Below are 17480 nucleotides of genomic sequence, written 5' to 3'. Positions count from 1 at the left end.
CCACTTAGCAATGATGGGAGGAGCCAGATGCAGTAAGTGAGTGGAGTCAGAGAAGCAAAAAGGAAGTACTTCAGTGGATACCATTTTCACATGTATACTGTGACCAGGGCCAGATTTAGGTTTGATGAGGCCCTAAGCTACTGAAGGCAATGGGGCCCTTTTATATGTCCAGCTGTTCTTTGTCAGCAACAAATTGCCACTGTATTTTGTGTTTAATGTATGCTATAATCATCATAATAATTTATTTATACCCCGCCCATCTGGCTGGGTTTCCCCAGCCTCTCTGGGCGGCTTCCAACAGAATATTAAAATACAATAGTCTATTAAACATTAAAAGCTTCCCTAAACAGGGCTGCCCTCAGATGTCTTCTAAAAGTCTGGTAGTTGTTTTTCTCTTTGACATCTGGTGGGAGGGTGTTCCACAGGGCGGGTGCCACTACCGAGAAGGCTCTCTAACTTGGCTTCTCGCAGCGAGGGAACCACCAGAAGGCCCTCGGGACTGGACCTCAGTGTCCAGGCAGAAGGATGGGTGTGGAGACGCTCCTTCAGGTATACTGGACTGAGGTCGTTTAGGGCTTTAAAGGTCAGCAGCAACACTTTGAATTGTGCTCAGAAACGTACTATATGGTAATTTATGGACCTAATAGGTATCTAAAGCCATTTGCTGTATCTAGATTTTATTTTATTTGTTTTTCATCTTCTATTTTGGAAATGTGCATCCAGGTTTTTTTTCCTTTAATTTTTTTGGGCCCCCCAAGAGAGTGGGGCCCTAAGCTATAGCTTGTTTAGCTTGTATGTAAATCCGGCACTGACGGTAAGCAGGAACATGAAAACCAGTGGTCCTTACACAAGCACAGCCCTTCATTCATGCAAGCGAGAAAGTTCATTGCAGTCGAAGGATACAATTCCAGCCTGGCAAAATTCACTAAGGGAGGGGTGGTGGAGGGTCAGTGAGGGGTCCAGGAGGCAGGGCAGCCTGGGGGCAGGAGGGCCTGAGGTTCCCCACCCCTGATATAGTAGAAGGCGATCGTTTAGGTAACCTGCTTCTAATTTTCCTAATTTCCCCCCCAGAAACTTTCCACCAGCTGTGTGAGCCAGTGCCAAGGTTTCCCTCAGCCGCTGTGGTGGCCACAATCCTTGTACAAAAGAATAGCTGATAACCAATTCCACACCTTGATAACCAAGGCAGCCTCCTCTCCTGTTGCATCATGGATTCCGCCTCTTTCCGGTCTGAACAATCATTACGTTCTGATCAGCTCCCATCCAGAGGCGCAGATCCCAGGGAGTTGGCTCAGGTCCACCCAAAAGACGCAGCCAGAAGACTTGGGAAGGAGCCAGACAAAAATAGCCAAGAACCACAGGGCCTGATGAGGCTCCGCCATCCCCTGAGAGCACTGGCCGAGTTAAGAGCAAATGTCCGCTGTCAGTGTCTGAGGTCTTCTGCCCCCCCAGTCGAAACGTACTATACTCAACTCAACTGGCCGCAAGGAGTGCTACAGAGGTGGGCAAAGGAGAAGGAGGACAGGGAGAGAAATCTTTGCCTGGATGACTGCCAAGACGCAGCCGTCAGGAGAAGCAACACACTGGACGAAGCCCCTGAGGAACATCCGTCGGAGTATGGGGAGTTGGAGGCTAAGGAAAGCGACTCCTGAAGTACCTAGCACTGAAATGAAACCCTGACGCAGGTGCTTGGACAAGAAACAATCGTGATAATATTGCCTGGTGTGGCAAGTACATAGTAAAGAATTTTCTGGTTTCTGAATTGGCTTGTTCTAGTTTAGTCTTCTGGGATTCAGGACAGACCTGTGAAAGTGACTGGGTATAGTAGGGTCCCCAAAGAGTGGTGCACAACCAGATATTGGGCAAGCCAGGCTAATCTCAAGTTTGATTGGGTTCCTTTGTTCTAAACATGTTTACACACTGCACAAAATCGGCTTGAAAGCAGACCTGGTGACATCTCGGAATCCAGAAGAGGCTGAGCAGGATTTGGCGCCAGTTTCAGGCCTTAGGGCTCTGCGTGGCCCCTGCCTCCTCCCTTTGTATAATCATGAAACAGCAGGGAAGGTCTCAGGAGTTGTTGGGAGGCAGGAGATGCAGCAGGTAACTGGGTGGAATCAGGATCTGCCCAAAGACTCCTGCCATCTGGCCATCTGAAGCAGTGTTCACACTCTTAAGCCAGGCCATTTTCAGATATCCTGTTGATTGAGCGTTTTGTTCGCACAAAATGTGTGGGGACGTTAGAGGATCTCGGCTTTTTATTGAGCATTCACTGTTATAGAAAAAACCTGCTCTTTTTCCCTTATGGGGCATCCAAGAGCCAATATAGAGTCCTTAACTGGGTTCTCCATCGGTAGGAGAAAATAACAAGAGGCCAACCAGAGAATATTGAGAAGCAAAGCAGCTAGTAAGCCTGATCTTTATTAAACTGTTGCAACAGGGTCCTCACTCACCACATGCAGGAGGAACCCCAAACAATGGTGCGCAAGCCCTTATATACCGTATTTTTTGCTCTATAAGACTCACTTTTTCCCTCCTAAGAAGTAAGGGGAAATGTGTGTGCACCTTATGGAGCGAATGCAGGCTGCACAGCTATCCCAGAAGCCAGAACAGCAAGAGGGATTCCTGCTTTTACTGCGTAGCGATCCCTCTTGCTGTTCTGGCTTCTGAGAGTCAGAATATTATTTTTTTTTGTTTTCCTCCTCCAAAAACTAGGTGCGTCTTGTGGTCTGGTGCATCTTATAGAGCGAAAAATACAGTAGACTTTAAAAATTGCCCACCCTGTAGCTCAAGACCACCCCCCGAAACAACATACATACATCACAGAAGCCGGTGGTCTACAGCAGAAATCCTGTTTGCCAGGATATCTGTTAATGGTCACTGATTGCTTTACCTGGGCAGCATGGCCATTCTTTTGTGATGGTAAATACTTTCCTGAAACCAGGTCACAGGCTCACCCTATTCCTGCACAAATATGCCCTTAAGACAGGTAAGCAAAAGACAATTGGAAAGCTTTTCCCCATTTCCTTCCTCCTTGCATAGAAATAATTAAGGTCAATTTGGGAGAGTCAAAATAGCTTCAGGATTGCTCTCCTGTACTATTTCAGACACATGGTTTATATACTTAAGTATGTGTTTGCCTTGTACATTTATGAACGTTTATTTTATATTTAGGACATTAGAATTCTTATAACAACTCTGACTTGACTGTGGGGCAGTTGCAGGACGTTGCATCAAGCAAATGCTGTCTCACTCTTTCCCTTGCATTTCCCTCTCTTGATCACAAACATTTTGCTTTACTTATCAGAAAAAGTCTGAGATTTTTGGTGGGGAGAGTGCATTTGTTGTGCAAGAGTTGCAAAGCAACTTTAATTGCACAGCTTTACCGACTGAATCCACCAAAATAGCAACAGGACAATCAGAAATGCTGTGCTCACATTCGTAAGAACTTGTCTCTTCAGTTGTGAAGAGACTAGCTTAGCTTCCAGATCTGTTTATCGGCCATTCATCCTGGTTTGTTTGCAGACAGGTTAGCCAACACTGGGTATTGAATGAGCTCTCACCCATATTTGTTTGTGAGGAGGTTAGCAAGTGTTTATCTCTCACTTTCTGGGGCATTTCCCCATCACTGCAAGAAATAGGATGTTTTGAGGAATTGGGTTTGTTTTACAGGAGGGGTCATTCCATATCAAGTGATCCAATTTTCAGGTAAGATTCAGCCACATGCCAGCAAATTCAGGCTGTGCAATTAAAGCTGAATCTCACCTGAAAATAGTCACAGGCTGGAAGTGCCCTAGACTTCTCCCACCTCTCTCAGTGAAAGCTGGAGTTTTTAGGGGCCTCACAGATGTACCAAGTTCTGCACCAGAAAGCAAATGCCACAGTGTGCATCAGGAAATGCCACCAAGCAGAAAGCCGTGTCCCCACCCACATGGAATCAAGCATCCAAACATACAGCCTATGAAATTATAAAACACTTTTTCTTTATTAGTGCTGCTGGAAAAGGCAACCCCCCTGAGGACATTGGCTGAGGTGAGCCTTCACTTTTCAGGGAATCCTCTTAAGGGATTCTGACATTGGACTTTTGGCTCTCAGAGCTCCATGGTAAATGTCAGGGTAGTATCAGCCATCTTTCTTTGGTAGTCTTCATTGAACCGCTCGTTCTGAGCCACCGTGAAGTGATTCTTCCAGTCCCCAACTGTCCCTATAAAAGAAACACACACAATCCACTCATTGTAATAGGGAGAAGTTTTCAACGGCACTGTCTGCTATTATGCCCCATAAACTACCAGGGTGGGTATATTCACAGCGCTCAATGTCGTTAGGATGTAGCAGTAATCCCTCAATGAGAGATTTTGCAAGGGCGTGGGGGGATGTTCGAAGAAAAAGTCTATATATGTTGGAGACTTAGATATCCTTCTTGTACAGTGATACCTCGGGTTACATACACTTCAGGTTACATACGCTTCAGGTTACAGGCTCCGCTAACCCAGAAATAGTACCTTGGATTAAGAACTTTGCTTCAGGATGAGAACAGAAATCATGCTCTGGCAGCGCGGCAGCAGCAGGAGGCCCCATTAGCTAAAGTGGTGCTTCAGGTTAAGAACAGTTTCAGGTTAAGAACGGACCTCCGGAATGAATTAAGTACTTAACCGAGGTACCACTGTATTTTCATGATGATTTGTGGTCACACGAGATACCACTTCCAATGCTGTGTGCGCCCACAAACATTTTGGAGTGGTCACACTGCTTCATTTTCCACAACTGAAATCCTGCAACTTTTTATACCACAAACGTTCTGGTTCATTTTTGTTCCAGTTTTGCCTCACTATACCCTTCCAGACAGCAAACATGGAGTAGCATCGCAGAACAATGAATAAACCCACCACCAATGAACATTAAAACACCATTCTGGAGGGCCCTCTAAGACAATGCCCGTTTCCTTCAGGTGACGTGACTTGTGGGATTTCAGCATTCTGCCTGTTGAGCTTAGTTGGCACCGTCCAAAATAAAGATGTTGAGAGGGAAGCCATACCTTTCCTCATGAATGGGGAAATAGACAGGTCCATGACCGAGATGGGCACGCCAGCCCGGTTGGCCATGGGGTTGTCTTTCATGACTTCGAAGGAAGTGTGGCGGACAATCTTGTCCACGGTCGCCTCATCCAGTTGCTTCCCTATGAATCGCATCACCTTCTGGATCTCACGCTTTGGGTCCTGTGTGGAGATGGAGAAAGTGCAGCAGGGTTTGGCCCGAGAAAAAGGACGCCGGGAAGGGGCAGGGTGGTGCTGAGAACAAGAACATTTAGGAGAAGTGCTTTGGTGTCCCAAGCAGACAGATCTGCTTGTAAATCTTCCACAATCTGCCCATTTTTTCAAACTGGCCAACATGGAGACCTCCCTCATAATAGTGTAAAAGCCAGAAGGAAACCACATTAACAGGTTTTATTCCTTGTTTGCAGGGCTTATTGCTGTGGTCACTGTATTCTTGTCCTCCCTCAAATGCAGTCCCCCTCAACCTTGAGTCCTCCCGTCCCTCCTGGTTATAGGCCACGGTGAAGGCTGCTGAAGTGTCAAACGGTACCTGGGACATGTGAGCAGTGTCTGCAGGATCAGGCCTGGTATTACTAACATAGAACAAGGAGGAGGAGGCAAGTAGGCAAGATTGGAAACCAGGGTTGGAGACACAACACAGGATCTGCTGAAAGCTTATGAAATGGCAGATGAAGGTGGAGAAAGAAGACCAAGGATAGGCAGGCAAATATGTTTGTGGAGCTGTCCCACCCCCAGCTTACTAGCAGCCTCTTCCTGCTCCCTTTTGGCAAGAGATGAGGGAGAGGCGACGACAGAGCCGCCATCTGATTCTCACCAGCAATTCATTCTGGGTGTGGCAGATGGGACAGGCTTTTTGACACTTTCTCCCCTATGCAGATTCACTCCACATCATCCCTGCACTATTGCCAGAGTCTGATCTCCGCAAGGGATGCTGTCCAGAAGGCCCCACCACCTTCCCGATCTGCTCACCTTTTTTATGTCTTCATAGAAGAGGTAGAGCACACGGTGTGTGTCTTTTGCCTTCCACCAGCCTTTGACATGATCGTACCACGGGCCCCAGCCCACTGGAAGACACAGAGTTGGGTGATGAGGAGCACAGTGACAAATCCCCCAGCAGGAGCAAAAAAACACAATGCTACTGCTGCTAACATCACCACCAAATGCAATTTATAAACACTGTCACCAACTGCATCTGACCTTTTCCTTATTCTAACTTTCTCACACGCGCAAAGTGTTGTCATTATTGCTAGAATCAAAAAGATTAGGAGGGAAGGGTGCATTGTTTTTAACTCACCTTTGCCTGCCATGAAAGTCTCAAAATATTCCTGCCATGTTCCGGGGGCAGGTACCACCTTGCTCATCCTTTGGAAATGGAAATAGGACACCATGCAGTCCTTGGCATTCCTTGCCACATAAAGGAACTGAATGGGGAAGACATATGGGAGATATTAATGCATTTAACTAGGAGATTCAGTCATTAACAAGCTTTTTCTCCAGGAAGCACCAAGATGACAGACGTAGGACTTCTCTAGCTCACCCAAGTATCCTCTTTTCAGCATCTTTCACTCCTTCCTTTGCTTGCACAAAGTTTATACAGACATTACACAAGAGGTGCTTCCAAACTGAATGCCAACCAAAAATAATGACAGTCGTGTAAAGAAATATTCAGGTTGCATGATTATAGTTGCCTTGGAAGCAACACACTTTCCATAGACTTAAACCAGCTCCCTACAACTTGCCCAACAACTCAGGGAAGCTTTGTAACCTTTCCTAAACACAACCCCCGACTTCTCAGCTGGACACAGCAGCAAATAAAAGTCCTCAAAATGCTATGGTCTGCTTCAGCCACAATCAGTCTTGCATCACAAACCTGCATCCCCTCAACTATTGGATTTTTTGCAATAAGGAAAGTGAAGGGGAAAAGTACTGGAAAGTGTGGACTAGCTCTTGCTTTGATGCAACGTCATCTAACCTCCCCACAACAAGTCAGGATGAATGCTCACTAAATCTATGTCTGCTAAGCTCCCCGCAAAACTAATCAGGATGAATGGTCAATATATTAACAGGTCATCTGGAAGCACCCACATTACAGTCTTCACAGAGCATTTGTTCTTATTTGTGTGCAGGGAGGTTATACAACAACGGCATCCATCCTGTTTCGTTTGCATGGTGGTTATACATTTCCCCACTGCTGATCATTCATTCACCCCAAACTTTGCAGTGTATATCCCCATCACTTTCCAAACTGCAAAAAAACACTTCAATCTATTTTAACTGCTGTCAGGGACTGGGCAGAGGAGGAATGGTGGAGACCGCCTCCCCATCCTGAACCTTCCAGGGAGGAGGAAGACAGTATGGATTTACAACAGGGGGTTGAGGGAGGTCGCAGCTCAGAGGCAGATGAGGGGGAAAGTTGGGAAATCATGGGAAAGCCAGAGCAACAACTGGCTGACATGCAGTCATTAGAAAGCATTCCAGACCCTCCATCTTCCAGAACCTGGCGAGCCTTAAAAGTAGGAGAGGCAAAGAGTTCGAAGACAAGGACACGTAGCAGCACCCATAGAGGAGACGATAAGAATGATGAATGAGGAAGTGGGAGAGATGGGGGGGGGTGGAGATTCACTTGGGACAATGCCATTATCCAAGAGGCTGGGCTCTATAGCCTCTCTCTGTAAAGACTGAAATGAAAAAGGGCAGTAAGAAACTCTTCCGTGTCTTTATACTTTCCTTGGCAACCAGCCAGGATCCGTTGACAGCACCCTGACAACTGCAGAGATCTAATGTTCTGGTATGTGCCTGAATCCCTCGTGCAGGATACAGACAGTCTGGAGCTGACCCTGCCTAGCAATGCAACAACATCATATATCCTTGGACCATTCTCTTACAAAGGTCACAAGAGGCTGAGATGCACCCCATGGAGTCCAGACACCTGTTTGCCACGTGGTGGCAGCTGAACAACACAGGACATGTGCAACTGTCCCACAACAAAAAGACTTTCATCGCATCCAGACAAACATCTGGAAATGGGAAGTAGCTGCTCCGGCAGTTGGGTTGAATCTGGTTTACAAGCCAAGTAGTAGAGAGCTGCCTAAGGTCCAAATTCGGGAATGGGAAACCTGTGCCCCTCCAAGATGTTGTCAGATTCCAACTCCTATCAGCCCCAGCCAATGTAGCCAACCATTAGGGGATAATGGGAGTTGTAGTTCAACAACATCTGGAGGGCCACACATGTTGAAATTAATTATGCAAATGCAATTGCTATGCACATTTTTTAAAAATGTAAAGAGCAGGTGCTGAGGGTGCTGGAACCATAGGGAGTGGAAAGGGAGAGATTAGCTCTCCACCATGGTCTGAATCCCAAGGAATATTGTCTCTGCAAAGCTATTTGCATCAGATAGACATTTTTGTTGCAACATTGCAATGGAAGGGGGAAGAAGGAGTCCTGCTTAGGGTATCTCACAGCTGTTATTGATATTTTTATATTTTTAAAAGTATACATGCTGATTGCCTTCCCGAAATTAGCGTGGCACCTAGTTTAGCCCTAGGATCCACCTCTCAGAATGAAGCAAAAGAGTGTCTCTTCCCAAAGTGTGAGGCCCCCTTTCCCATCCCTTACCTTGCAGTTCTGCTCCCAAAAGGACCGAGGGAGCAACTGCACGGGGAGATGGGTTTTCAGAGTCCGTGGAGAAGGCATCGCGTTTGCTTGATCAACCCCTGCTCAAAGAAGAGTGAGGCATTAGTGGCAGAACAGGGATGGGAGATCATCCTGTCCCATTTCGGATGGCAAAACACAGTGAAAAAGGAATCCATTTCAAAATCCAAATCAAGTTACATGATTGGCCTTTCCGGGAGACCTGGGGAAGCTAGTTATGCTGAGAAACCCATTTTATAATGTTATAGGATTGAACAGTTGGTTTGGAGGAAACCTATGGGTTCCAACCAAGCCAGTGGTTTTGTATCTACAACATGGCAGCCTGTACAAGAGGGAACCTGCTGAACTGGTCAGAATGGTCTCTTTTTCAAAATAAGGGCCCTGGCCAAGTCTGTTAAGCATCCTATCTGCAGATGCCTAGAAGTTGGCGAAGACCAGGTGTGTTGCCATGGAAACAACTGGAGATGCTTCTGGAGGAGAAGAGTGGTCCTTTCCCCATCTCACCTGGTTGGAAACCATTTCATTCTAGAAAGCGGGGGGGGGGGAGGCCGGGGGGGGCTAATCTGGGGTGAGTTTTGTCTGGGCTGGAAGCTAGAGAAAGACAGGGACAGAGGCTCCCTGGAAACCTAAAGGGGAGGCCAAGATCTGCTGGAATGTTCCTTCTGTGAGCCTATGCTCAGGTTGCACATCTGTGCAAGTAAAGCCATATTTCCTAAAGATGCCACAGTCTCCAGGGACCCTCATTCCAAGGAAAGTGAGTAAAAGCAGTCTCTCCCCGCCCAGAGATTGGGTTAGGCACCACAGGAATATGGATGATGCTGTATTTGTCACCTGAGGGCTGGGGTGGCCGTGCCCACTCAATGAATGGGTGGCGATGATGCACAGGGGCCCGCTGGCATTTCTCCAGGTCGCCTTCTTGTTGGATCATATCCACTATCTCTTGTATCCAGGTGGTACCTGGCATAATGTGCAGAGAGAGAGAGAGAGAGAGAGAGAGAAGGAAAATCAGCAGTCATATATTCAGGCCCAGTCTTTTGCCCAGGACCTCAGCTCTCTTGCCCTGTCTGCTATTTAAAACTTAAATCCCATTTCCCCTTTTGCTTACAGGGCTCTTGTGCATGCTGTATACAGCTCAGCACCCTTGTGACTCCAGCCACTAATGCATATTACTTTCCATCTAACACTGTGAACTAGCAGGTGCAAAGTTGTGTTGTGGATCTGTGCCCAGAAAGTTTACAGTAATCAGTAGCACAGCAAGCTAATTATTCTGCATATTTACCACTATGTGCCAACTTTGCACACTTTATATTGCTTCTGCTAGCTGTAAGAAAGGGAGATACAGAGACCTTTAAAGCCCTCTCTGCACACATGGTTTTAAGCACAGCATTCAAACTCACTAGGACTAGGAACTTGGTTTTTTTTAATAATAATAATAATAAACACACAAAGGATGAACCTAGAGATTCTGAGCCCTGTATGTGCTCTGAAAATAAAAAGAACAAACATTAATGCATGGAATGATCACCACCCACAGAGCTGAATGTAATAATCGTCTACCTGGCACAGACCCAGGCAAACTCGGCCCGCCAGATGTTTTGGGACTACAACTCCCATCATCCCTAGCTAACAGGACCAGTGGTCAGGGATGATGGGAATTGTAGTCCTAAAACATCTGGAGGGCCGAGTTTGTCTATGCCTGACCTAGCAGAACCGTCTTTCTGAAGGCAATATAGGACTCTTGCTGGACTCATCTTGAGTTTTGTGCTCCTGAAACTCCCAAACTGGATGCAGCTTTGTCCCTGGATAATTACCTGCTTTGGGATATGTACAAATGAGCAGGTCGTCTGGCTTTGCCTGGAAGCTCTGGATCCGGCTCCATTCCTGACAAGTAGCCTTTGCCAGGGGAATCCCGTCCACTTCGCCCAGCTCGGGGCGCCCCTCTGGTTGGGCATCTTTCCCTTGTCCTGTAGGCATTGCTCTCTGCTGGGGAAACAAGACAAGGAAAATACAGCGCCTTGCATTATTATGCGTCTCTGTCTTTGAGGGAAGAGACCTTCCATGGTTGCCACCGTAAGCGTTTGGGTTATGGTTGCCATCTCTCTCTTTGTTATATATATCAGGACTCTTGAGCCTTTAACAACAACAGGCATGCACAACACAGCTGGAGGTGGGTTTCCTCAGAAGGGCTTCTTCACCTTTTTAATTTCTGCCTGCCAAAAGGCGCAAGAGCCCTGCCAGAGAAAAAGGAAGGCAGGAAAAGAGGAGGATACAGTCATGGTCCCTGTGCATCCCCATTGGACCCACAGCTTCTCTCAGATAGCTCTGCCCCCCTCCACAACCTCTTCCCCACCTTGGCCTTTCCCTACCTTTCCATCCACCAGGGCGCTGGGTATTATAGCTCTTTGAGGGGTAAACTACAGTTCCCAGTTTTCTTTTTTGGGTGGGTAAGTGCTTTAAATGTGTGGCATGCGTGGGAATGTCATGGATAGTAGGAGAAGATATATTGATTAAATATTATCCTTCCTAACTCACACTTGTGAGTCAGTAGATTCGTTTGAATCTCTTTACTTAAGCAATCCAATCTGGATTGTCCAGATTGGGTTTGATCCCAGTAAATTCCCCCTTTATCCCTCCTAAAAAGAATAAAGGCACAACAGTCTTCTTTTAAAAGTATAACAAGAAGTTTACTTACATTCAGTTCACAGCAGGTTCCCTGAAGGCAGGCTTTAGCTTGAAGTTACAGAAACCAGAGTGGGCTCATCCCATGTAGGGATATAAGCCCATGCCCTGCTGGCTGAGAGCCAGCAGACAGCTAAATACATCAGTATCGGAAGAAAGCAGCAAAAGAGAGAAAGGGAAGATGGCTGTGTGAGCAGCCCTTTTACAGGGTCTCATAGGGTCCCGCCCATCTACCTGGTCACACGCAGGGGGAGGATGCTCCAGACCAGGTGTGACAGGAAGTCCTCCTGGCTGCAGTAACATCCCCCTCTGTGTCTGCTCAGGGCAAACAGGAAGTGTTGTACTTGCCTGCTTATGTTACATCCCACAGCGTGTCTGCAGCTTGTGTCTTGGGGCACTTTAAAATTTAACGTGTCACAGAAGAATCACTCTCTGTTGCATCTAAGTAGGCAGAGGCTCTGCAGTGGACAAATGGCCAGATCACATATTGTGCGTCCCTCTCCCCTCCCCCCCATAAACTTAAAATGGTATAGGTTGAGAAAAATGTAAATTGAATAGGCGGGGGAAAAGGCTCAGGTATGAGTTTGAAACACCCTAAAATTCCTTGTCCAAGCAGAGAGTGGACACTCATTTGGGGTTTAGCAGGAATCTCTTGGGACAGACCGCTTAGATTTAGATGGTACTACATGAGGTTTATGAAGGGACACGGGTGGCACTGTGGTCTAAACCACAGAGCCTAGGGCTTGCCGATCAGAAGGTCGGTGGTTCAAATCCCCGTGACGGGGTGAGCTCCCGTTGCTCGGTCCCAGCTCCTGCCCACCTAGCAGTTCGAAAGCACATCAAAGTGCAAGTAGATAAATAGGTACCGCTCCGGTGGGAAGGTAAACGGCATTTCTGTGCACTGCTCTGGTTCGCCAGAAGTGGCTTAGTCATGCTGGCCACATGACCCGGAAGTTGTACGCTGGCTCCCTCGACCAATAAAGCGAGATGAGCGCCGCAACCCCAGAATCGGCCACGACTGGACCTAATGGTCAGGGGTCCCTTTATCTTTACCTTTACATGAGGTTTATATACTGTTTGATTGTAATGAAGCCCCAACGCAGTTTGCAAAAAGAATAAGATGATCAAATCATCAGTAAAAAACCAAACCAAAACCAAATTCAGTTAAAAACAACTATTTTAAACATCCAACAATTACTGTAATTCAAACTGTAAGCTAAAAGCCAGTTCAAAACACATGACAGCACATGTCTGGGTAGGTTTGCCTAAACAGAAATATTTTCAACAGGCACCAAAAAGAGTACAGGGAAACCAGGGAGCGCTTCAAAGTGTGGGGTACTGCCACTCCGAAAGACCAACTTATTGCCAGTTTTGTACCTTTCGTCCTTGCCGAGTTGATGTTGAATTTCAGAGACTTCCCGGTTGGGTCCTTCCCTGCAGCAGCCACAACTGGAAAGGAAACCGGGTCTGATTGGTTCCTAGTTGAAAAGCTTGGGAGGTCCCTCCCAGAAGAGGTGGATTAAAAGCTTCCCCCTCCAAAGCTTTGTAGCGTAAAAGCTACACAGTTAAACTTCCTAAGTACTTTTGGGTTGTTTTCTCGACAATTTAACCAGGCAGTTAGCTGCCGCCTGCCTCCAGCCTTGACAAAACAGATTCCGCTCCTCAGCTGCCTTTAAAGTTAAATAGGAGCACGGCAGGTGACATCAGTTTTGCATTCCTGGAACTGTGAAGGATCACTGAGCTGGACTTATGCGGAGCACTGCCAGTAAGTTTGCTCTTCAAACCTTGCAGGGAGGGAGTTTGCATAGCTACATAAAGAAGCAAAAATCCTTCCCATCCTCCAAGGGGTGATCGGAGGAAACTTGAGGAAGGGGGAGGGAGCCATTTGGGGAAGGGATTTTTTTGTGTGGGGAGAGGTATTTTCAGAGGAAAAGGATTAAGATCTTTCCCACACCATGCCAGTCTTTTGCTGGAGTTCACAGGGTGTCTTTGGGAAAGAGATCTCCTAGGAAGTAAGTGCCATATACTGTATAGTTTGGTCTCCAGGGGATTAGAAGCCCCCAAATTTCTCTTCAAACCAATACATGATTTTTGGAATGCAAAATTCTTCCCCAGATTGCCTGCTGCTCTGGAAGGCTTGCTGTTGCTGTTTTTGTTTGGAAGCTCTGGATCTGATGCCAGTTCAATAGCAGTGGACTTAAGATGGGGAATCCTGTCTACTTTACCCAGCAGAGTCTGTCACTTTGCTCTTCAAGGTTTAACCAACAAGTTCATGTCTCTGAGACCAAAAGTGTGATGTGGTTCGGGCGTTGCTGTCTAACGGAGGGTCATTAGATGGGCAGCTCTCTCTGTAACACTTCATCAGTTTTGATTTGACAGCCATTTGGATTAGGCTCAAGATGTGTGGAAATTCTGGAGGAACCCAAACCATCACCAGAGTCAGATGATACTGATGGGCTGGCTGAAGGCCACCGTCGTGGGATGGCTGGATGCAGAGCAGGGTGGGAGGTCCTGGCTGGGTAAACCCTAAAGGAAGAAGGCTCAGAGCCCAGGGAGTGGTGGTGGGACAACAATGTGTTGACAGGGAGAAGAGTGGGAGGAGGTGTCGGAAGCTGAAGAGGTAACAGGGCTTAGTGAGCAGGAAGGGTCTGTGGCAGAGAGCAGTTCAGTATCAGAGGCAGAAGCGGAGGCTGGAGAGGAGGGGGGCCAAGAGACAGAGATGAGGCAGGCCATTGAAGCAGCTGGGGTGTCACCCCCTCCTTCTGTGACCAGCTCCCCTCTCCCTTGGTGTCCCATAACCAGAAATCGTATGAAAAGGGAAGAGCAAAGACAGATACAGTGACAGAGTCTCAGATCGCTTGGGAAGGACCTGGGGGATGAAGAGATTTAGGCAACTGTAGAAAGGCAGTCCTCACAACTGCCTCATAGAGGCAATATCTGCTGGGATGAGTGGCTGTGCTCATTAGGCCTGGCCTTCTGAGCTGACCGTGCTTTATTAAATAAAGAGTTAATATAATTGATGCTGAGTGATTTATTGTTGACCTGCTCCTGGCACCCACTTCCGACAGCCACCAGCTCAGAAACAATTACTGCATGATTTTTGAACTGGATCATCAATTGCGCGTAACGTTGGACCCCCCCCCCCCAATCTCACTCATGAGCTGGCGCCTCTGCTGTGAGGTAGGTTAGGCTGAGAGAGATAACTAGGCCCAAGGTCACCCAGTGAGCTTCATGGCTGAAAGCAGGAATTTGAACCCGGGTCTTCTCAGTCCTGGTCCAACACTTTGCTGCTACACCACCCTGGCTCTCTTGTTCTCACAGTGGCCAACCGGATGCCTGGAGGAAACCCACATGCAGGACATGAACGCAACAGCGCTCTCTTAATCCTTGGCAATTCCCTGCATAATGCCTCCAATGGCAGAGGTAGACCCAGCTATCGTGGAAGTTGGAAAATGAACCGTTTCCACCTCTGCAGCTTGACAGTATCCATTCCACACTTGGTGCCTTGAAGGGAAACATGTCTCTTGCTTATGCACAACGGAGGACTAGAGAGACTCAGTGATCTGAAGTGACAGGCCAGCATCTGGCAACACTGCGTTTACAGGCACAAAACCACTTCGGAAATTTTTCAGAAGAAGCCCTGGTGAACTCATTGGGGGCTGCGGTCACACCCAGACTTGCCTGGTTAATTCCAGTGAAACTTGCCTGAAGAGCACTGAGTCCACAGGTCTGCTCTCTCTCTCTCTCTCTCTCTCTCTCTCTCTCTCTCTCTCTTCTTCCTCTCTCCCTCTCCTCCTTTCTCTCCAAGTTTAAGCAGAAAATTCACATCATGGTAGGTCTCTGTCTCTGGGTGAAATTACCGTATTTTTTGCTCTATAAGACGCACCAGACGACAAGACGCACCTAGTTTTTGGAGGAGGAAAACAAGAAAAAAAATATTCTGAATCTCAGAAGCCAGAACAGCAAGAGGGATCGCTGTGCAGTGAAAGCAGCAATCCCTCTTGCTGTTCTGGCTTCTGTGATAGCTGCACAGCCTGCATTCACTCCATAAGACGCACACACATTTCCCCTTACTTTTTAGGAGGGAAAAAGTAGTCTTATAGAGCAAAAAATACGGGTATTTGCCTCTTAAGGCACCCTTTTCTTTATTTGCAGCCTATCACACCCAGAATTTAGCTGTGCATACTCCTGCAACATCAGACTTGTTCAGTTCAGTCTGCCAACGCCATTTAACAGAGATTTCAAAGGAGAAAGTGGTGAAGAGTCTCCTAGACGTAGCTACTTACATGGATCTGTCCAACAGCCAAGCGCTCTGGGGTTCCTGGAAATGCCAAGTGTGGCCTCAGTGGCTAATCTTTTCCTTTTTACATTGAAACATACTGTAGGTCATTTGACTGGCAGAACCCCAACCCAATCACCATTGCTAGCATCCAAGAGACTTCCCTTTCCACAACCTGTTTGAGCTTAATCCCAGTTCCAAAGTCCATCTGCTTAGTTTGATCAGTGATATGGTTATGAATTGTATCAAGAACCCCTCCTTGTTTGTTCCTGGGCAAACCTGCCTAGATCACCAATGATTTATAGCCACCTCTTTACCTTTGACGCCTTTCTGCATTCAAACTGCACTTGTTTTATCTAAAGAGGGGTGTTGTAGTTCTGTAGAAAGGCAGAGAAAGTTCGGTATGTGGGGGGGAGTGGCAGAATCTCAAGCTGGGCACCAGTCATCTTGCTGCTGCAAAAACACATACCACAGTCTCAATTTCTGACTCTCTCATATGGAAATAAGCCCTGCTGGACCAGGACAAAGGCCCATCTAGTCTAGCATCCTGTTCTCACTGTGACCAATCAAGGGAACAAAAAGGAACCAAGCCTGACAGTGCTTTCCCCATTTGTGTTCCCCAGCAGCAGGTATCCAGAGGCATACTGGCCTCCTGCAGTAGAGGTAGAATGTCAGCATAGCTATGGATAGCCCTGTGCTCCATGAATTTGTCTAATACTCTTTGAATAAACCCACTCAAGTTGGTGAACGCCACTACATCTTGCGGTAGAGAATTCTAGAGTTTAGCTAGACCCTTTGAGGAATAGCCCATCTTTTTTTTTAGGGCCCGAATTGTCTAGTATTCATTAGAATCGAACACTTCGTACATACAGTGGTACCTCGGGTTACATACGCTTCAGGCTACAGACTCTGCTAACCCAGAAATAGTGTTTCAGGTTAAGAACTTAGCTTAAGGATGAGAACAGAAATCGTGTTCCGGCGGCGCGGCGGCAGCAGGAGGCCCCATTAGCTAAAGTGGTGCTTCAGGTTAACAACAGTTTCAGGTTAAGAACGAACCTCCGGAACGAATTAAGTACATAACCAGAGGTACTACTGTACATACTAAACGAGGCATGCCCAAAGTCCGCCAGTCGGTTTAATCCGGCCCCCCAAACCTCAATCTTCAATCGTATAAAAAAACCTCAACAACTTTGGGGTAAAATCCTAAAAAAAGTTAACAACTTTGGTCGGCCATTATGGCCCTTCACTTCATCAGATCTGGCCCTTTGGACACTACTGTACTAAATACTTTGTTTGCGCTATACTGAATTGCTCGATATTATTCTTGGGATAAAATGCCCCTGCTTTTTCAATCAAACTCAACTGAACTAAACTTACACATTAAGCACCAATCTAAAGGAGACCAGAGAGGATGCAGAGTACAGATCCATTACCAAAATTAAGCAGATGGGAATTGACTCACTTACTAGCGTCATGCCCATGCAGCAAAGTGATTCACCGTCAAATCCTTTTCCTGAAACTCTGGGCGTTGTTGTTTTGTGAAGAGAGGCTAGGGACTTCTGAAAGAGGATTCTTTGCACCTCAACAGAATTCAAATTCCCAGGATTTCTGAGAAGTGAGGACAGGCAAAATGATACAAAACCGATGTGTGTAGTGTTCATACAGCCTAATCGCTGGATCACATATTACATGGTAAACTTGCCATTTCTTTTTTGATAGGCTTGTTCCCATGTTACACTAAAGACAGGTAGGTAGAAGCTGTCTCTCTCTACATATGCCGAAGCGTTTATGCAGATATAGACTGCAAGACTGTATCTCA

General features: G+C 46.8%; 1 protein-coding gene across 6 annotated transcripts; it reads right to left on the bottom strand.

Annotated features, from left to right (window-relative positions):
• Positions 1-3958: 3958 nt before the first annotated feature.
• LOC309517140 (sulfotransferase 1C2-like) lies at positions 3959-17378 on the bottom strand. Of its 6 annotated transcripts, none has more exons than XM_082196221.1 (10): positions 17128-17378; positions 15979-16114; positions 12760-12831; positions 10515-10683; positions 9535-9660; positions 8668-8765; positions 6346-6472; positions 6021-6115; positions 5033-5213; positions 3959-4201 (listed from the first exon to the last, which is right to left on the bottom strand). In XM_082196221.1, the coding sequence occupies exons 4-10, from the start codon at positions 10675-10677 to the stop codon at positions 4089-4091; spliced, it is 903 nt and encodes a 300-aa protein (XP_082052347.1). In that variant the 5' UTR covers positions 10678-10683; positions 12760-12831; positions 15979-16114; positions 17128-17378; the 3' UTR covers positions 3959-4088. The 6 variants fall into 6 exon arrangements, with proteins under 6 accessions (XP_082052347.1, XP_082052345.1, XP_082052348.1 ...); XM_082196219.1 differs by having other exon boundaries at positions 10515-10686; positions 17128-17377; XM_082196222.1 differs by lacking the exons at positions 15979-16114; positions 17128-17378 and adding an exon at positions 15669-15778.
• Positions 17379-17480: the final 102 nt, after the last annotated feature.

Source organism: Podarcis vaucheri (assembly GCF_965113315.1).
Source record: "Podarcis vaucheri genome assembly, chromosome: 13".
Taxonomy (NCBI): domain Eukaryota; kingdom Metazoa; phylum Chordata; class Lepidosauria; order Squamata; family Lacertidae; genus Podarcis; species Podarcis vaucheri.
The sequence above is the reverse complement of the archived record's forward strand: the minus strand, read 5'-3'. Positions and strand labels throughout refer to the sequence as shown.